The sequence below is a fragment of the Dinoponera quadriceps genome, unplaced genomic scaffold, assembly GCF_001313825.1.
Source record: "Dinoponera quadriceps isolate SergipeBrazil2010 unplaced genomic scaffold, ASM131382v1 scaffold1573, whole genome shotgun sequence".
In the NCBI taxonomy this organism is placed as follows: Eukaryota; Metazoa; Arthropoda; class Insecta; order Hymenoptera; family Formicidae; genus Dinoponera; species Dinoponera quadriceps.
Genome location: NW_014556062.1, coordinates 1,795,256 through 1,816,731, shown reverse-complemented (window position 1 = coordinate 1,816,731; position 21,476 = coordinate 1,795,256). Strand labels below are relative to the sequence as shown.

Genomic DNA, 21,476 nt, shown 5'->3' with positions numbered 1-21,476 from the left:
GTGTGTGCGCGTACACGTGTATCGGTATTAAACTAACAACGCGCGCTCTCGATTCGCGCCGGCGGTGTTCGGTAAGACGTCGTTTTTTTTATAGAAACCGTCCCCGCTGCTTCCTCCTCCTCTTCGTCTTCTCCCTCCTCCTCCATCGCCTCTATTACCAATCGCACACACTCGTCGATACACGCGCGCACGCACATATTTATATGTACATACAGTGTATCCGAGAAGATCCACATGGGTCGTAAGAATAGGTCGACAGGATAGACTCTTCTAATAGACTTTGCAGACGGACATAATAGAAATAGTTAATATATATATAGCATCATATATTAATATAATATTCAGTAATAATATAATATCTATTATATATATATTTATATATATATATATATTTATATATATATATATTAATATGTATTGATATTTTTCTCCATTTTTTTTCTCAATATATAGTGCTTCTTCCCGCATTTTTTATCTTTTCATTTTCTCTTCGTCTCTTTCTCTCCCTATCTCCTTCTCTCTCTCTCTCTCTCTCTCTCTCTCTTTTTGTCTTGAGGTGTGATATCCAGCGATTTGCTTTAAGATTTAAGTGTGGATATGATGCAAAGTACATACGCGTCAGCCTTATTACGCAGTGCATGCTCCCCCCTCTCCCAAATCGTCGAATATCATTCCGAGTCGCCGAAGGATCCTCGGCCTTTGACGTTTCACGATCGCGCCTCAACCCTTTCGCTTGAATGTCATCCGAGTACACGTGCGCGTTTCCTCGTTCCCATTGCCTCGTGTTTTCCAGCCGGAAGGCTGGATATTCCCTGTAACGAGACACGAAGTTCTGCGGCGCGAAAACTGATCGCCGGGAAACGCGAACGATCGATCGATCGAACGAATCCCCGAGGCTGAAAGTCGACTCGAGGCTGAATTCTAAAAGGTCCACAACGATCCAATGGCAGATTTGATTTCGACATCCTCCCAGGAGCGGGAGGCGAACCCGTGAGTGACGCGAAGTAAACGCGACCGAAGAGTCCCGCTCTTCGAGCGAGAACCCTCGCTCGTCCGATCATAAGCGTAAGAGCGGCGAAAGGGTTGAAAGTCGTGGGAGTTTCGCGAATTACCAAACTATTCTCGCGCAGGATCGCCACACCGAGGCACGCAGGGCAAGTTATTTCCACGAGAACGCGGAGCACTCGATCGTCCCGATCGTCATCGATCTCTCTCGGACGCGTCTCGCGAATCTCTGTCCTTTTTTCTCCATCTCTCTCTCTCTCTTCTTGTCATCGACGAAACTCGATTTCCCATCGCGTCTCGCGGCGACGTTCTCGTTTAAACATCCCACCCTGTATATCCAAAGTAACAAGAAATAATCATTCGATGTTGTGAGAGTTCTTGTAGGAGGACGCGCTTGTGAAACCAAAGTGCGCGCGTTCGATCGCGTTCGTCTTTCTTGAACAACAATCGCACCCGGACACCAGTTGCGCGCACACATCACACACAAGCGCTTCGTCTCAGATAAATAAATAATAATTATCGCACTCGCAAGTAATAACAGTCCACACACAAGCAGTTGGCACGCATTATCGCCGGACAATGAGTGTCGGCTGCTTACGAGCGCTGCAAATTCGCGGCTGTAAATTCGCCAGGCGGGAAATCGTACGTATCGCTCGTGGACGAATTACTTCTTGCGGAACTTAATTCGTTTCACGCGTTTCGTGAGAGAAGAGAATTCGGATCGAATTTCCGCGGGGGCGGAACAGCGATTGCATCCCGGCGAGCGTGATGACATATGACGACGTTAAATGACGTATTAATGATGCATTGACGCCGTATTAGTGACATCTCTGACAATAATAATGCGTCATCGATACGTCATTTGACGTCGTTGATGCGAACTGACGTTTACTGCACGGAGAAAGAAGAGTGGTTGGATCAACGTGGCGACAAACGAACCGAACACATTTTCGTTATCGTTGGGAGAAACCGATTTTCTGATTCTTGTAAATCAAATTCGTGGTTGTAAAAATCAGAAATTCTGTTTCCTTCGAGCGTTTGTTTCGTCCGTTGTCACACAGTGAAAGATTTTGTGTTAAATTTGTGTTAAACACATTTCACATGTCCCGAACAGCTCCGCTCGAATTTTTGTATTAGTTTAACTCAAGGTGAATATGTTGAAAAGTAATACAAATATTGTGTCAAAAATTAACACAACATTAATACGTTAATCGACACTAAAGTATAAAATGTGTTATTTTAACACTTAGACATGTTGAAGATTTACATGACACAAAATGTTGAGATAACATAAACACGATATGTTAAATTAACACACGGATATGATAAGAATTTAACAGAAAAATTCTAACAAGGAATTTAGCACGAGTACAAAATGCTCTTTTTACTGTGCAAATTAACGCGACCAATCTTCGTTCGCCGATCAATCTCGCCTCCGTGGAAGTTACCACCGATTAGCAAATAAAATTGTCGCAGCTCGAAAGTAGTTGCGCTGGCTTTTAGTTTGACATAACGCGTTTAAAGCGCACACAACACACACAGGTAAACACACGACACACACACACACACACACACACACACACACACATATATCGAAACGGAGAGAGGAGTGCCGGTCTTGCGTTGCGAAGTCATTTCCCAGCCAGCGCAAATGTCTGAGACACGTCTCAGAGACATTCCGAAAAGGTCTGACAAATAAAGTAGAATATCCTTCAGGCTTTCTCGGAAATGTCCCTTTGACATTTTACGCTGTGTTACGAATTTTGCTAGGACCGAGATAGTCGCTCGATATATGCCGCTCTCGAGCTGATCGGTTCTCGTACTTCTCTTACATATTACGTACAAGGGATATGAAACTTCCTCCTGATTCCTTTTTTGATCTTCCTCGAATAGAAAACGCACGATGGATGTCGTGGAGACGACACTGGACAACAAGCGCGAAGGTGATCGCTAATTAATGATTAAAGCTTCGGCCTACTATCGTACGTTTGGTGTTAGAATCGGAATTGCCGTCGTGTATGTAATATGTGTGCGTTGTTCCCCTCCCCGAGTGACTCGGTACTCGAATACTCGAGAAAAAAGCGGCCGTTACTTCGTTAAAACTCGAACACGGTTGTGCTCGGCGATACGATCGGCGGCAAATCGCTTTATACAGCTGAGGTAATTTCCGCGTATATTCGTTTGATTGTCCTGCGGAGAGCGGGCCCAGGTATATCACGGAAAAAATATTGTAGCGAAAAAGCTATAACTTATTATAAAAATTTGTAATGCTGGATTATATCGGAATTATTATCAAAATTATCACATTGTAATCTTTAGTGAAGCATCCCGAGGAAAAATCATTGAATTTTATGTATGAATTTTGTCTCTATATATCCGTGTGTAATCATATCTAATTATATATGTCGCACGTCTAAAAAATGATATTATAATTGATGAAAATATTTATGTTTATGGATGTAAACACTTAATTGAATCAAATTATTTTTTCATTCAACAATATTTTTATTTCGTGCGGGCTATATATAATTATATATATGTGGAAATATAGAGACAAATGCATGTATAAATCACATGTATATAAAATTATATATAATCATATATAATTTTATATGATTGTATATAAATATTTTCTTTCCCCGGGGATGACATATCATTAAAGATTACAACACGCGTCATACTTTCAGTCACAATTCCGGTATGGTCTGGCATTACAACAAAATTTACTATTAATTTTTACTACAATATTTTCACCGTAGTAGAACTAATCACGATGCCGCCCGAATAATGAGAAAATGATCCATAAATCATTTTCGTATCATAATTCAACTATTTTCTCGTCGTTTTGGTGTCATCTCGATGTTCATCGTGATTTTCTCTCTCACCTGGGATCTCTCTCTCTCTCTCTCTCTCTCTCTCTCTCTCTCTCTCTCTCTCTCTCTCTCTCTTTTTCTCCAAAAAATTCGATTTCGCGAGGCGCGTCGGCCGGACTAAAGCGGGAACGGTAAGCTCGCGAACATATTCGACACGCGTCACTGAACTTTGTCAATTTACAGTCGCGCATTTTGTGAGAGCCACCTTCTCGCGCGAGGAGGTGGTCTTCGGCAGCGGGGAGAATTTTCGTTGTCGGATCGATCGACTGATATAAATGTCCCGCGATTTCCGGGCACACGGAGGAAGCTCGTTTTACGGGACTACTAAATTACCAGCTGGGATATGACGATCGAATATTCGAATACGTCGCACACACTGCTTCCGACGGCGTTGGGTGGAATGCGTCCAGGAACCATGTGTTTCCGAGTTGGATGCGCGGCAAATTACAAAACAAGCAAGAGCATACGCGGCCCCCATCGTCGTGAATTCCTTCGTGTTACTTGCCGGTGTGAAGGAACGGAGTCGTGTGCTATACAAAACGATTTAACGTACGAGCACAGAAGCCTCTCTCTTTCTCTCTCTCTCTCTCTCGAATCACACAATGCACACTCACGCGAAATATTGTACATCGAATTACTAGAAAAGGCGTCGTTAATCCTCCCACGCGTGACGCGCTTGGACTTCCAAACACATCGCCGAAGTGTTTCAAGCAAAAGGAAATCCAGCCGTTTAATTCAAATTGTGGTTAGAATTTGATCGCGCGACGATAAAGGGATCCGAATCATTTCTGAAGAATCGGTATATATACGAGATAAAATTGTACAACAACATTATTATGAATTTTACATCATTTGCGCGAGGTAATAATAAAAATTACAAAGCTGGCCGTGATCGCGAAAACACGGGCTCTTCGCGCTTTCATTTCGTTGCCCTCTCTTTGCTTTTCCTCCTCGCGGAAGGAAAGGTTGCGGCATGGGAGGATTAATCAGGACGAGAGTTACCCGCCCACTAATCCTGTGTGACGCATACAATTATTTAAATTGTATATTATTACATTTTCTACGCGACTAACCACTCACCTTTGATATATTATTATATAGTTTCCCGAAAATAACATCCGTACAAAATTGACTATAGCCGATTGCTTTTATGATGTGTGTGTGTGTGCGTACGTGTGCGTGCGTGTGGTGTGTGTTTGTGTGTGTGTGTGCGTGTGCGCGCGCGCGTGTGCGTGTGTGTGTGTTCGAGTAGGTCATTTCGAAATCATTTCCGTGCGACGACAAAAGTAAAGTGTTCATCGATTACAATCTATACCTTACTTTATCCTATCTCACTGTTTTCGCCTGTTCTCCCTTCACTCTCTCGCTGTCTTACACTCTCTCTCTCTCTCTCTCTCTCTCTTTCGCGCAATCTTTTTCTCTCGTCTCATAAAGATAGAATGTGTATATATATATTGACCTGGGATTTTCCGACCGGTAGTGCTAAATTGTGTGTTCACAGGATTGAGTGAAACGCTCTATGACGATAAAAAAATATGCGACGAGCATCTGCATAATAAAGATATAATTTTCTCTCTCTCTCTCTCTCTCTCTCTCTCTCTCCTTCCTTTTTTTTTATACGTATGTGTAAAGTGCCCTCCTTTTACCTCGCATTCCTTCGTTGACTGAGAAGTGTGTCGCGCCGAACCAACCGATTACTGACGCGGAATAACGAATCCCGGTTCGAAAGAACAACTCAGATTTGCACCCTGACGAACTTATAACGCGAATCGTGATCTCAATCGAGCGACTCGGGTTAAATAAGCGACCGTAAGCTAACAAGTGCGAGTTAACGTAGAGCTCAACCTCGTCCTTTTTCGTTCCTTCGTGTATAACCACTAATAATCGTGAAAAATCGTTCCGTCACCGCGAAACGTAGGACGCACGATGACGAAGAGAGACACTCTTATTATTGCTGCGCTCGTGAGCGTCAGCGAGTATCCGTATCGCGAGATATGACGTGTTTCTGCAGGCGAACGAAACGCAGCCAAGAGAACGCGCAAATTATTTACAAAGGTCCGCCCGATATGCACGCCGCGGCGAGATATCGTTCGCGAAGGACGCGACGAGTCCACCTCGCTCGAAACGGGATATGCACTTTGAGGGCGCGCGCGGCCGCATGTCTCGCGCGCGCGCGCGCCTTGGTACACCCTCGTCGTCGGGACAGAGACGTGACGGAAGGTGTTTGGTGTTTGGTCCATGGTATAATTCTCTCTTTTTCTCTCTCTCACTCCCTCTCTCTCTCTCTCTCTCTCTTCTATTCTTTTATTTAAGTAGTTACTCGTATCGATCACAATATTAACCTCGATACCGTCGTGGAACTGAAAACTCGTGCTCGTGGCTGCTGCTGTGGCTTAGCTGCTAGAAAGGGATCGGTGACGAGTCCTAAAATTCGTTAGAAAAGTTGCTGGCACGCAGTGATACTCGTGGTTATAGATAGCAGCGAGCACGCTATCCGAACCGGTGCTGGATATGACGAAGGGGCGATTTTCTCTCTCTTTTTCTCTCTCTCTCTCTCTCTCTCTCTCTCCCTCCTTCCTCGTCTCTTCTCGGCGTCGCGCGCGCGTCGACGAAAGCAAGCAAGCAAGCTCGTGGAATCGACGCGCGCTCCATAGAGCGGAGTCCGCTGAAAACACCGCCGATAATCGAAGAGGAGAAAACGGAAGAAAAAGAAAGAAAGAAAGAGAGAGAGAGAGAGAGAGAGAGAGAGAGAGAGAGAGAGAGAGAGAAGGGAAAGATAAAAAGAAAACGACCGACAATTTATTAAAATGACACAAAAAGAGGAGTTTAACGCAGACCATCTGCGCGAAGAATGCAAAAGCAGCACACGCGCGCGCGTACGAATGTTACTCGATTCAATCATGAGAGCTAACGAATAACGAGTGAAACGGTTCGTCGTTACTGATCTAACTAACTAATTCTACGTAATGTAAAATATCGGTTTTCCGAGAGAAGAAACTTTCATTTCTCTCTCTCTCTCTCTCCCCCTCCCTCTCTTTCTCTCCCTTTCGCGCGCGCGCGGCGCACACGCACGTACACATCTACACACACATGTACACGAACAGCAGAGACACACACGAATACACACACGCACACACACACCTCTCCCGGCAGTTACCCGTTTTCCTACTAAATGAGACTTCATCCAGCGCCGATCCAGACGCGCTCCGAATTTTTTTCGATAATCTCGAAGGCTTTGAACTCGCAAGGATCGAAGATAACGACACCCCGTGTCGAAGGTAACATCCGGTCGGAGGGAATAATCAAAATTGACGCGGAGGGGTTGCTCTTTTTTTCTCTAACTCTCTCTCTCTCTCTCTTTCGTTCGCTTTCTCTCTCTCTCTCTCTCATTTCTACATACTTTTATCTTATTAGGCCGAAAGCCGTCTTCGAGACGCGCTCCGTCAAATTTTATATCCGGCCGGGCATTGTATCCTGGTGCAACGACTTCCGTTATTTCGCGAATCGCACACTCATGGTGGGAGCCGTCCGTTTGTTTCCTCTCCCTCTCTTTCTCATTATTATTTAGCGTAATTGAAGCGTTGTTTACTCAGTTTTTAGCGGAATTCTAGACGCGACGGCGCGTTAAACCGACTCACGCACTGCCCTTTACCCATTCACAGCCGCGCGTTATTGGCTTCGCCGCCCCGCCATCGTCGTCGTCGTCGTCGTTGCAAAATAAACGACGTTGTTATTACGATGAATTTCGTTACGAACAATAATCTAGTTCCTGCGAATTTCATTACGCCGCTGTTTCCGCGGGGTGGGAGGGGGCGACTATTAATATCCGGATATGGGCAAAGTTGAAATTTGTAATGGTACGGCGGTGGTTTTGATTATGGACGTTACAAAGTTCCGAACTTGATACGACACGTCCCAGGCACACACTTTTCCCGACTTCCGAGAGCGCAATAATCGCCGGTGATTTTCATCCGAGGAGCGCCCGAACTGCCGCGGCAACTCGGGCGAAAAAGCAGCAGGGCGAAGGATCGCAATTTAACGCGACCAGCCATTACTTCACCCGGCCGCGACGAATCTTCATTCTCGCCCGATCAGTCTCGAGTCCGCCGCACGGAGCCGGAACTAACGCGCGCGCGCCGTGCTGCTGATTTCACCGTCGTCCGCGCAATTTTCGCGGGCATCGCGCGCGCCGCGTTAGTCGCGCTAATCTTTCATTCCGGATCGGCGAATTCGATCGAGCACCGAAGAAAAAAGAACTGAAAAATTCATTTCCGGGGGATACAATAAGGTTTGTTTTTTCGCAGAAATAAAATTTATTTCCGTGTGTATGTGTGTAATAAACCGTATGACACCGTGAATGAATTTTTTAATATTTTCCTTGGTGGACGAACGAACCTCCACACCCCCGTGAGAATATTTGATATCTCCAACTATAATCATGGTGGTGAAAGAATGATAGGTTCGGGAGAACCCATTTTTTCTCAGTGAGTGTTACCATAGTGCCTGTGATAATAAACTCGCAATGCACGTTGCTACTAATATTTTCGCACGTGTTGAAACCACACGGAAAAAAAGTGCTAGAGTGCAGATTTTACTTGAATCGAATATATATATATTTACTTGATCCAAGTGAAATTCGCCGGAGAGTATTGAAGTAATTTACTTGAACTTAACTTCCCTTCCTGCGCATAAAAAGGGTATAGTTGAGGCCGGAAAAATAATTCCTCTCAGCGTATATTTCTTCACACGCTCCACGCTCGTCTCGTGGACCGTCTAACGACGCTTCCGACATGACCGGGGTGGTCCGATCGGTGGAGGATAAGTCGGAAACTACCGGCGAATCGGAACTCACCGATTCTTCTTTCCCGGAAGGGAACGGACGCGGCGGTGCTCGCTCGCTCGCGAAGAAACGAGTCTCGCGAGAAGCGCGTCGTAATTTTGCTCGGGCTTCATCGCGTTGCTCGATGATCTCGTGCGCGATGACCTCAGTTAGGCATGCTCGCGACGACGACTTCTCGCGGCGCCACCGAGGAGGAACTTCGTGTTCCCGGCCGGGCGGATCGGCCCGCGAGGATCGACCGGAAGTCGCAGCGCCGAGGATCAATGCCGCGATGAGGCGAGCGCTAGATATTGCATCGTCGCGTACCTCGGGTCGGCGGGAAGAGGAAGAAGAGGAAGAGGAAGAGGAGGAGGAGGAGGAGGAGGAAGAAGGTCAGAGGATGGGGGAGAGGATCGCCCTATTAATATTTACAGAGTAAAGCCGCCTACCACCGCTCGCGATGGCCGCGCTCTCGACGATGGTCGGTCGGTCGCCGACCTACTCGATCTCCCTTCGCTCCGAGAGTCCCCACCGTGGAAGGACGAGTCTGTACAAAAATGATGAACCGCGCGCGGATGCGCGAGAGACAGATGCACTTTCGTGTAGTAAGGGGCGGCACTCCCCCTCCCGCGGGGGCGCCGCCGCTCGGCTTCGCCAGCTTCTCGTGTATGGAGTGAGTGTGTTGTTGTTCCGTTTTCTCTTCCTTTTTTTTTCTTTCCTGCTTATTTTTATGTATATCTGTGTACGTGTAACGTCTCTCGTGTGAGTGTCTGTTTTGTTTGTTTGTTTGTTTGTGTGTGTGTATGTGTGTGTGTTTGTGTGTGTGTGTGTTCACGAGTGTGATTTCCTTAAATTTTCATATTCCTAGCTTCGGGCAGGGCCCGACACCATCTGACGTCGGACGGCACGAGTATCTCTCTTTCAGGGGATGCACGAATGCGTGTTGGTTGCTTGGGCGGGCGACGATAGGGCGACGGAGAAGTCCGAGTCCAGCACGAGGTCACTGATGCAACCTACGATGCCCTTGGCGTATCTACCGCCCGTTGTCCTCACGATGTCCGGCGCGCCGCCTGCGACAGAGAGAAAAGGAAGAGAAAGAGTGGGTCGGATTTCCGTTTTAAAAGACGTCTCGCCGGATGTGTTCCTCCTGGACGCTTGTGTCGCGCGCAATACTTTTCGCTCGGTACCGCCGGCTAGAGTTCCAGATATAAATGGAAAAGCTTAATTTGATATATCGAAACGTCGGCCATCTTTTTTCTGTGGTAGCACTTGGAGCCATCGACATATAGCACTGGACCTTTGAACTCTATATTATACTGGAGAATGTTAGGTACCATCTTGAGAAAGAAATAAGTTGGAGTACGCCGAGATAAAGGATAGATAGCGTAAGTATTACTTCCTTCTCTGTCCGGTGATTTCTGATTGGTCGACGATTTTCCATGATCTTTTCTACGAGCATTCGAATATACTAATTTATTTATGAAAGATGGTTTGAACCAAGTTGTTCATGATTTTTACCATTTTTATGGCATTTTACTATTTTTTCGTTTATCCTGTTCATTTTCAATAATATTATAATTTTAGGCAATTATGGAGATTGCGGAAGTTGCGCTGAAAAAAATACCCGACCATATCTGATCGGATAATCCAATTAAAAAGTAACAAACGGATGTATCTGGTCAAATTGCCGATCATTTCGTCATTTCATCAAATTAAGCCGTGCCTTTACCCGATGAAAATTACAACAGACATACAAAGGGCGACTAATTTTCCGACTATCATCGGTAACTGCATCGGATACTTGATCGGACAATGAGATCCATCACTTGATTAGAAAATAAATATAATAATCGAATGCATGAATTAATCGGTTTATCCGATGGAAATTTCTTTCAGTATACGAATGTGATACTTCGAATGTGTGGATATTTCCAACTGGAATAATTAGACATTAGAAAAGATATAGATAGATAATATCTTCTTTTTTAGCTCTTACTTCGCCCGTTTTTTCCTAAAGCATCAACCATTCAGTATAGAATTCAGCGTGCTGAACAAAGCATGGAATCGAAGTCGTGTTGACAGACATAGAAAAAAACAAGAAGATATGTGGGTGGTAGCGACTCATACAGCCCGGGGCCACGTGAGGCTCTTAAAAATTTGGAATATTTCTATTGTATAATAAACGTTGCATAAATAAAGTGGAAACCATATTTAGTAATTATTTATTACGTGTGTAATTTTAATTTCGCCCTCTTCTCGTCAAACAAGATTCAACCAATAAAAAAATAGTAGAAAGTGAGATTCCAAATGTGTGTGCAAACATTTACTTCCCTCTTCCTAGGCTCGTCAACACGAATATTAAGGAAATCCTACCGCACATATGCTCCGTTCAGCTTATATATTTAACATTATACGTCGATGTTTAGGGCAAGCGAGTAAGGAAGAGAGAGAGAAAGAAGAAATGGGTAAGAAAGGTTAAGTTGCGACAAGTTATAACAATATTATACAATTATGACAGTATAATTTACCGACATATTACACGCTATTAAACGTAATCGCTAAGAAAAAATGGTGCCTCGCTCGTATGATCGGGCAGCCGATCAAGCCGATCCTGTGTTCGACGTTGCTTCTCTACCTATACTTAAGGCTGCGTTCTCTTTGGGCACTTACGCGCTATAACAATCATTCCATCTTCCTTTGGCATGTAATGAACAATAAAGCTAGAATGACGCGCTTACAGTAGCGCGTGAGCGCTCAAAGAGAACGCAGCCTAAGATCCCGGTTAAGTTTGTTTTGGACGCTTTCGCGCTGAAAGCATCGTTCTATCTTCTTTCAGTAATGAGCAATAAAGATAGAATGACGCTTTCATACTGAAAGCATCCAAAACAAACGTAGCCTCTATCGCCGGCGAAGTTTTCGCGCGCGCGAAACTAATCGTCGTCGTCGACGTGTTTCCCTCTCCGCTTATTTCTTCTCTTTATGATCGAACAGATCGACTCGCGAGCTTACGGTGAGGTGTCATTCGCTTTGTAAATCGGCACGCGATCTCAAGCGCATACTTACCAACGTAGAGGCCGGTATCGGTGTTCAACTGTCTCAGTTGTCCCGGAGAGGATGCCGAGACCCCGGTACCGCTATCTACCACCAGAGACGCCCATTGTTCGTTTCTGGAAAGCAGTCGATTGCCAGTCATTGCGACGATCCGTTTTCGCAACGCAGAACGCGACCAACATCCTCCACCATCGACCCTTTTCAACCCCTTCGGGCGAGCGGTCCATTTTTCCATCGTGGGACTATATATTTCTATTTTTCTTTGTCTTTTCCGAGATATCGCGATGATTCGGGCGTCAAAGATCTCCGCGTGACACTTCTCTTTTTTTTTACATTTATTTACCGATAAAATTTAATCTCTTCAGGGATATTGACACATGTGTGTACGTTTAGTTTTATTTAAAAATTAAACGTTACCAAAGTAGGCCATGATGGCTACATGTCAAAATCGGTTCGCAAATAAGGTATCTTTGTTTTTTATGCATTCCATTAGAGCAGATCATAAATCAAAAATTTTAAATTCATCCCTGAAGAGGTTAAATAGAGAAGATATATAAAAAAACAGACAATAAGAGCCAACATCCTCCCAAGAACTCTGACTTTTTATTGCCCGTTGTTTGCATGTTTGTGGTTTTTACTTATTTTTCTATTTTAATTTAAAAAATCACTTAACTTTTCGTATGTTCCACACAGAGAAGAAAGATTGATCGAATTAACGTGACAATGAATTAACCAAACGTATTTTGTTTGAAAGAAACAGAACTTTTGGTTCTTGCAACTAAATCTGGCTCATAAGAATTAGAAAATCTGTTTTCTCTTTCAATCAAAACGCGTTTGGCTTGTTTATTGCCGATTTATTAATTCATCCAATCTTTTTCCTCCGTCCACATTGGTGTCTCTTCTTCCGACGGAACATACAAGACCAATTTATAATGAAAATGTAACTTTTAATGTAATTGTACCAGACATATGTATAAAAAATCTTCCGATGCAATTTGTTTATCTTTGTTACAATAAAAGAATCTCATCTCAAACGTTGATATCACTTCCGAATAAGAGAGAAGCCAACTTGGGAGGGTTAATTAAATAGAGAAGTAGCCCGTCCTGGGAGGGTCAATAAACCTCCTTTCGTGTGTGCGAATGTGTGTGTGTGTGTGTGTTCCAATAAATCGAGTCTCACCTAACCGCCCTGATACGATGCCACAGATCGTCGTCGAGTCGTGTGATATTGTATCGCAGCACGGCTTCCCCGGAGCCTAAATTGTACGCGAGGGTAAGGTAGCCGTGATCCAGGCCGAGGGCGAGGAAGTCATCGTTCTCGTCCCTTTGTTCCTGAGGATCCGACTGCCGGCCGCTCCAGAGCAGCAGGCCGCTGCTGCTACTGGCGCGGAATCTCATGTTGATGTCTACCCTGTAGCTGATTATCCTGCAAGCGCCGACGAGTGCGTTTAATGGCGAGTGAGCGTTGAGCGAAGAGGGACCGAACGAACGAACGACCGACCGACCGACCGACCGGACGACCGACCGACCGACCGGCGACGACGCTCGATAAACTAGCTCGACGCGCGATTAAAGCGGGTCAAGGAGCGATTGTGTAACGCAGCGTGCAACGTGCTGTTGTTCAGAGCTTTTGAAACGGCACGGCTGAGCACGTGCCGCTTTGACATTTACCCAACTTTTACGTGCGCCGCCGATTATTTCGCGCGCGTATTAATAGGATGCCCGATGGAGACGGAGGTGTTTTTTTGTTAACGTCGCGAAAATGGGTCATCGGTGCACGCACGCACGTATTTTGAGAGAACGCCGCGTGTCGGTCTTACACGCGAAAGAATGAGAGTATTCTCAAACACGCAACGCTCCGAGCCGATTTACTCGCAAGATGAATTCGTTCTCGGAAAGATATCTCGATGAGATCACGTGTGACGTGATCCTCCGTCTTCGGTGTCTAATTTCCAGACACGCGAAAGTCCCCCATAAGACGAGATAGAGAGACAAACGCGAGCGACTCGAAGTTGAAATTTTAACGCTACTTTGACGCTCCGAAGGGTAGGTGAGCCTACTTAGGTCACCTATAGTCTAGTAAACATCTACTTTGACGAGGGTGCAGCTGTTAACTTCTCCCTGAAACTTTTAATTCCACGGATTTCATTTTAATGCCGTCTTGAAAAAGAGAAGCTGGAAATATTTTCAATATTTCGGTATTCAATATTAAAGCAGTTAAAGTTGGCCCGTCAATTAATTAATTTTCTTACGAATTTTCTCAGATTTTGCCAGCATATCGAAATATGATGCGGTTAGACACTTCTTTAAAGATAGAATTGTCAAATAATCTCAAAAATCTATAATCAGCACGTGAAAACATGAAAAATACGAGAAAAAAATACGGAAAAATTCGGTGTCACGATTATTTCTGTAGTAGCGTATGAAAAATGTTTTATTTTCAAAATAATTGAGGGCAACAAGACAGGCGAATAAAGGTCAATCGCTGGTTTTTATAACGTTATATGCGTATGTGGAACAAACATAAATTAACGTCATACATTTCGGTCCCAGGTTGGACCAACCAATCGGCGATTAAACTTGTATCGGAAAAAAGTGAAAAAATTTACTTTAAAAAACGTTAACTTAAAAGTTATTCATCGACCCGTCCCGGCTCGCTGGTAAAATTCTATATATTTGGAACGTTTTCCGTGTCCAATGGAAGAATTTATTTTTAGTAATTCTCAGGAGATACATTTTCCTATTGGATACGAGATGCGTTGCAAAATTCGTCGGGAAAACGTGTTGTGACCTTTTTGTGACTGACCGTACATTTATATGGGTCTCCCGCGAGTCTATTACGACGTCCGTCGTTATCGCTCACCTCTTCATCGTGTCGGCGTCGTTGTAGTGCAGGTAGCTCTCGCTGCCGGTGAAGCTCGGCACGGCCCTCTCGTATCTCACGGATGTCAGGGCACTGGTCTTGGCCGGCGGCGGGACCAGAGGCGTGTAGTCATCTGGCGCGGGACAAGGGTGCGGTACGCCCGGACGGCATCGGCAGGTGAAGCGCTCTCGGAGAGGCCGACACTCCGCGTCGCCGCAGGGTCTCGCCTCGCATGCGTGCCCGCAGTTCCCCACGTTCACTCCGCCCAATGCCTCGGCCAGGATGCCCACCTACGCAGCCCGGCGAAAAAAGCGCGCGTGATCATCGTCGATCACACTCCGATGGAATTCCCCCTCCCCCCCTCCGAAGTGAAATTCCACACGAAAAGCCGACGGAACCGCCGCCGAGTCACTCGTGGCCGAGTGACTTTTCATTCAGGCAGAGTGAATTTCTACGCTCTGAATTCTACCGCGAGCCGTGAATATTTTCGCGCACGGAATTCGAGAGCGAATCTAATGTACTCCATGCTCGAATTGGAACAAATTCGCTCTAATCGAGTGAAACGTTCACTCGTACGAATTAAGAACCCACTTTGAGGACGGGGAGTTAAACTCTCTCTCTCTCTCTCTCTCTCTCTCTCTCTCTCTCTCTCTCTCCCTCTCTCTCTCACGCAATCTCTTTTGTGTGATTCAGAGCGATGATATTTTCATGGTCGCTTCGACGGAATTCTCGTTCGTTTTCGGTGAGATTTTATTTCGAGAAATTGAAAGAACAATAATAACAATAATAATATGGTAATATAATAATAATAATAATAATAATAATGATGATGATGATGATGATAATACGAAATTGAAATAATTGGAATAGCAACGAACGAGGGAAATTTGGTTGGGAGCACGATAGGAAAATAAATTCTTGTTCTGATGGAAATATTTCGTTAAGGTGGAAGAATCGACCGCGGAACAACGTAAGAATCGAAAAAGAAAAGCATCAAAAGCGCACGCGAGATGGAACTACGAGGCGAGTGGTAATGTGAGGTAGAAGATGCGAAATCAAAGCTTCGTTTCCGCAAATACAGTTGCGACCTTTATTCAGGTCACTCTCGACCTATAAATTACGAGAAATTTCCAAAATTGAAATGATGAATCTTTCAAAGAGAGAGAGAGAGAGAGAGAGAGAGAGAGTGCGGGAATGAGATAGCGACGATAAATTGCAGCAACGAGAGGACGGAGAGAAAGAGACCGAGCAACGAGCATTGAATTATGAGAATCTCCCGTGTTTGCAGATTCTGACGTGAAATGTTAGAAACGATATCTCAATCTGTCGAAGATCAATTTTTCAGTGTATTTTTCAGCTGTATACATTTAGCGATGTATACACGCTACGTTCTTACATAAACGTTCACTTCGTCCGCGCCTCTTATCTCTATTTCGCGTTTATAAAATTCCCGCAGTGATAGATATAGGAATTTAAATCCGGGTAATCCGAGTGGGAATTCAACGTCTTATCTACCAGGCCAGCGAGAGGCTCAAACTCGGCAGAGGCATCCCGACAGTTGCATTATCTACTGCGTAACTTCGGAGCACAGGCTGTATAATCCTGGGGTGTTCTTACCTCGCGATTATTCAGCACGATCGTCTGAATGCAGCCGACGAAGCTGGCCGTAGTTTTCATCTTCGGCGAGTACATGTCGGACGAAGGCGCGCCGCCCAGATAGAGGTTCAGCGGTAAGGATAATTGCGTGAACGCTCCGGGCGCCAAGATTTCCTGGGCAGGGCCGTCCTCGACTTCCAGAGACGCCAAACGACCTGTCCTAGAGACCCGAACTTCGACCCATTCGCCGAGACGAACCGGATTCTCGCTTCTGAAACGATAATGCAAATAGCAAACACTCAGGAATGCAACAATTGTCGATCTCCGAAAGACCCGCCGGCCATTTCCCGGCATCCCGCGAAAATTTCCACGGCGAAGTTCACCAATTGGTAGATACGGATGCGACAGCGAGCCCCGAAGTAGTAGCGAACAGAGAGAACAAAGAGCTCTTCCACGGGGAGATCGGTTTTTAGATTGGCTCTAATTGACTCTTCTTTCTCCTGCCTTCCCTTCTCCGATCGTGACTTCTTATATCTTTTTTTTATTCGAATCTCGATAACCACACTCGAAATGAGTTTAACAACGTTTTTCGGCGACGGTCGAGAGTTGCCCGGGACTTGAAAAAAGCGTGAAGATAGAGGGAAAACATCAAAACTGACATCGGTAAACCGACATACCTATGTTTCTCGGCTGTAAACTACTGAACCCTCTGTCGAGCAGAATATGAATTTCGTTTACACAGTGCACAGTGGTTGAAGCTAAAGTGGCAATTTCTGTTTGCTGGCGCATTCAGTTGTGTTATTAACATCGTTTGACTGTTCGTTGCGCTGAAGTTTCGGTCGTCTTTTTCTTGTGAAAATTAAACTAACAAATCAGCGACAAGTAATTTATTGAACAATAATGTTTTACAGTGTGTGAGTTTTGAACTTTTTAAAACACTTTGAATCCTGTGCCAATTTTTATTCTCCGCCACTGAAAGAGACCACGCGAGAAAAGTCTGAATTATACATCTCCTCGGATTATAGGGCTTTAGAGTCCACAAACAGAATCGTGTATCGGTTTCAGTGCGCTTCTTCCCCGCCGAGCGAGATTTTCCGATTCCCGGCACGAATTTTCCCGCGAATCAGGCGAATTTCGCGCAAATTTTCGACTCTTGTCCTCTCAGGGAAATCGCCATTCGCTTCCGCCGCGCGCCGGTCTCGCCACTTCCGGAGCGGCCTGTACTTCATCCTTAATCCTCCCTTATCTTCGTCGCGAGGATTCCGAATAAGAAATTGAAGTTTTGCGGAAAAGACTGTTATTAGAGACCTCTTTCTTTCGCGCCAACGAAGTGCGACGTAAGATCAGGCGCGCGCGCCGAGGAGCGTCCGAAATTGCGAAAGGCGGCGGGAGAGGACCGCACTCTCTCTCTCTCTCTCTCTCTGTTTTGTGCTAACTCTCTGAATTTCTAAAATCCAATTTTCCGGGAAATGAAGTCTCGCGCGAGAACAAATTTATCTCGTATTTCCCGCTGATTTTTTTTCATGAACAATCACCTCGTCGTCGCTCGCGCGATTGTATTTCAATTCTGCGGTATATACTCCACGCGCGTATCCCCCACATGTGTTTTTACACGGAAACCTCTCTCCCTCCCTTCTCTCCCGCCGCCCCTAATCCGCGCTGAATCTCGCGCGCAGCAAGGTCTGAAAATCTTTCACGTCCCGGGGCGATTGTGTCTCCGCGTCGAAATGAGGCAAACGGGCCGACGAGCGTGTCGACGTCGTCGGGCCGAAAAAGCCGGTCGAGACCCGCGAGCGCGCTTTTGGATAATTGAAACGACGCCGGCACCTTTCGCGTCGCGCGCGCGAAGCAATTAACGCGGCCGCCACTCGTCGCGTCTACAATTATAATCGACGTTAACTCGATATCGACGGACGCTCCATCGATTTGATTTCGTCAATGACGCCCGGGAGGCCGCGCCAGTCCGTCCGTCCGTCGGCCAGCCAGCGAACGAGCCAACTCTCCGAATTTTCCTCCGATCTCTCGGACCGGGAAATGAAAATTCGCGCACGTACCGCGGCGGGGAAACTTTACACGCGCTCCCGCAGACTCGGATCATTCAATTTGAATTTCGCGAGGAAAGTCCGCGCGCCAACGGTTTCGGTAGACAATGGATTCGCTCTCGCGGCCGCCACACCGCGACTAACACACACACTCCTTCTCTTCCTCGATTCAACAGAAGAAATTCTCGCATAATTAATGTCGAATGGAGAGAAAAGAACGGGCAGGCGAGCAGGCAGGCAGGTAGCTAGATAGCGGGGGGAAATGAAGAGGAACCAGTGGAATTGCAGGCGGGAAGAAAATTGCTAATTAATAAAGGAGAGAGATGGTAGGAAATTTTCATATTGGACTTTCCGCCTGGCGCTGTTACGATAAAAGATACGGGGCGCTTGGAACTTCGAGACTCGCTTGTTAACTGCTTTTTTTTACTCTCCTCTCTCTCTCTCTCTCTCTCTCACTTTAGGGAGTCTCGCTCTTTCTCTCTTTCTCTAGACACGGGGGTTAAATATCCCTGTTTAATGGCGCGCGTAATAATGCGCGTTTTTACGTCGGAGAGGAATTTCGTGGCGGTCGCTTTTTATTCGGCGGCGAAGGGTGCGGCGGGTGTTGTATTCTTACGTGAGATTTACCGCCTGGTAGACTAAATTTATAAAAGGTACCCGAATGTCGTTAAGCGAATGATCGCTTGATGTAGTTGTCGGAAAAGCTAGTGAATGTACCGCGTTAAAAATGTCTCGTGTGTGCGTATATGTTTGTGCGTATTGATTAAATACGCAATTATATAACGTAAGCTAGGGAAAATAATGGATTGTGTCTATTAAACGTTAACACACGCGATATATTTAACGTGGAAAATAGGAAATTCGCGATTATACGAACGAAAATCGGAGGAGGAAAAAGCGAGCTCGAATTCGTCGAAACAAACGCGAGTTAGAAATTCAATGAGGAAGAGGAGAGAAATTTGCGAGAGAAATATTTGGTGTAATACAATGATATATGATTACGTATTTGTATGCGCGCTATAATATACCCACGATATATTTTGTTTGTATAATAGCGAAGACACGTGCCGCCATGAAATCGACGTGATGTTTGCCCTCCCGCCGGATTATCGATTTGTTTAAAATTTCATTCGATTGTAAAGTAGCAGCCGAGCATTCCAATATTCAGATTTTATTCAACGGAATACGAAGTAGTCAGATATTCAAGTCGTCGGGATGCGAATGCGAAATATTTCGCTGTCGTAACACGTTTCAGGAATCCCCGAACACAACTCGATTTAAATAATACATACGCCTGGCGTGCTGCGCGATTAATTAATACCGCGAAATGATTACGGACTACCTGCAACTTGGGACCCGGCGTTAAAGCGTACCGTAAGTAGGGGAAGCTCGGGCAAAGCGGACGCCCGGGTTGAAAGAATGATGCTGTTTTCCGCTTAATTAACTATAGGTGGTGCTATGACGACGAAATTTATTGATAGAGTGTATTGTGACATTCATACATTGTAAGGTTGTACGTCATTGCAGTTCGGAATTCTCTTTTTCTCGATATTTTCTTGCGACTTTCATCTTCAAAGTATGGGAGTTAAACTGACCCGCGGACGCATGAACAAACGAATGCTTCTCCGATTTGTTTTTGCACGCGACGTCGGCGCTTTCAGCAATTTGCTTCTACCGCTTACTCTTGGATTCGGCGAGGTAGCGACAATAACACTCGAGAACTTCAGCTATAAATAGCAGTTGTTTTATCCTTCAAAAAGTTACGCGCCCACTTGCGAGTTAAGGTCTTACCACGTACCTCGTGTAAGTATCTACTGCAAGCTACTGAATATACTTAAATTGATGAAAATATTACATGATTTAAGAAGCTGTAAAACAGGTAATTACGTTTACTCGATTCCAACATTTATTGTTCTATGTATTTGCAAAGATAAATTTCTCTACCAACGAAGACATACTCCGAGAGCATATCGACGAATCCCCTCCCAGTCGGGCTCTTAATTACAATTGTCGAAAGATTCGAGCCCGATTGTAATCATCGCGCTCATCATCCGCATTTGCGTATTTACAGCACTTCTCTCGACAGAGGAATGGATTTTACGGGACAGTAATCATCTCGACCGTCGTTGATTATCGCGAGAAGAATTACATCGACTCGAGCGTGCAATCGGACCGGCATTTTAGCGCGCTCATTAACGTCTCGTTTTTCGCAAAATATCAGCGTCGCCTGTTATGCGGTATCACGTTCCACCGGGAACGCGCGCAGCGCATCCGAGACTACATCCGGCCGGATTTACCGATCATCTTTACTCGATCACGATCGTTTTCCGCGTCGTCGATTAATCGTATCCGCGAACCGGAGCAGCCGTCCCGGACAATCCGGTCGTTTTGCCGCGCGTCGACTCTCTTCCGTTCCTCGCGACGCGACGTCACCGTCACCGTCACGCCACGTCAACGCGAAAAAGCACCGGGCGTTCCGCGCGGCACCGACGCGCCGGCTCGCTTAATTAACGCGAATTGTTCGACGGTGTATACGCAAACGATGCAATTAGCGCCCGCTCGCCGGCGCACCGTTCCGTTTTGTTCCGTGTCTCATCGCGACGAGGAACCCCGTCTATCGCGAAACGAACAGCCCGAGGGTGGGATTGCGTCACACCTCGAGACACACCGCGTTCCGCTCGCGACGGAGAGGGTGAGAAAGAGGAAGACTGAGAGAGCGAGGCAAGGAGAGAGCGAGAAAGAAAGAGAAGACGAGAACGAAAGAGCGATAGATAGATAGATAGAGAGAGAGAGAGAGAGAGAGAGAGAGACAGCTAGCGAAGTTCGTCGAGGGCCATCGGCTTACCTCAAAGTGGCAGGTCCTGTTCCGAGGTCGAAGGTGAACTGCACGTGGCCCGAGGAGAGATAGAGCGCAATAAAGTCACCGGTGGCGTCGCTGTGATGGCCGTTGTAGAGTATTACGCCGTCCTGGGCGGTCGGTTTTAACGTGACGGACAATTCCAGCCACGACAGCGACGTGTCCGCCAATCCCGGATAACGTAGGTAAGAAGATCCGTTGAAGGATGGAACCTGCGGGAATAAAACAACGCGCGTCCGCGCGCGTGCGGTCTGAGATTGCATGGAAATGTCGTTACCGAGCAAATGCATCCCCGTTTTTGTCAGCGGCCCGTCCACCTGGACGCCTGCGTCCGCCCTAATCGGCCTCTCAACCCCCCTCCCCCCCCCCC

General features: G+C 45.9%; 1 protein-coding gene across 2 annotated transcripts in view; it reads right to left on the bottom strand.

Annotated features, from left to right (window-relative positions):
• Positions 1-9,504: 9,504 nt before the first annotated feature.
• The window catches only part of LOC106746602 (pikachurin), a 112,624-nt gene continuing 100,652 nt past the window's right edge, over positions 9,505-21,476 (bottom strand). For both annotated transcript variants that reach the window (XM_014623359.1, XM_014623358.1), the window contains exons 10-15: positions 21,095-21,318; positions 16,229-16,478; positions 14,612-14,901; positions 12,929-13,174; positions 11,761-11,864; positions 9,505-9,767 (exon numbers count right to left, since the gene is read on the bottom strand). In XM_014623359.1, coding sequence (XP_014478845.1) covers positions 9,619-9,767; positions 11,761-11,864; positions 12,929-13,174; positions 14,612-14,901; positions 16,229-16,478; positions 21,095-21,318 — 1,263 coding nt within the window. In that variant the 3' untranslated portion in view covers positions 9,505-9,618. The remainder of the gene's footprint in view (positions 9,768-11,760; positions 11,865-12,928; positions 13,175-14,611; positions 14,902-16,228; positions 16,479-21,094; positions 21,319-21,476) is intronic.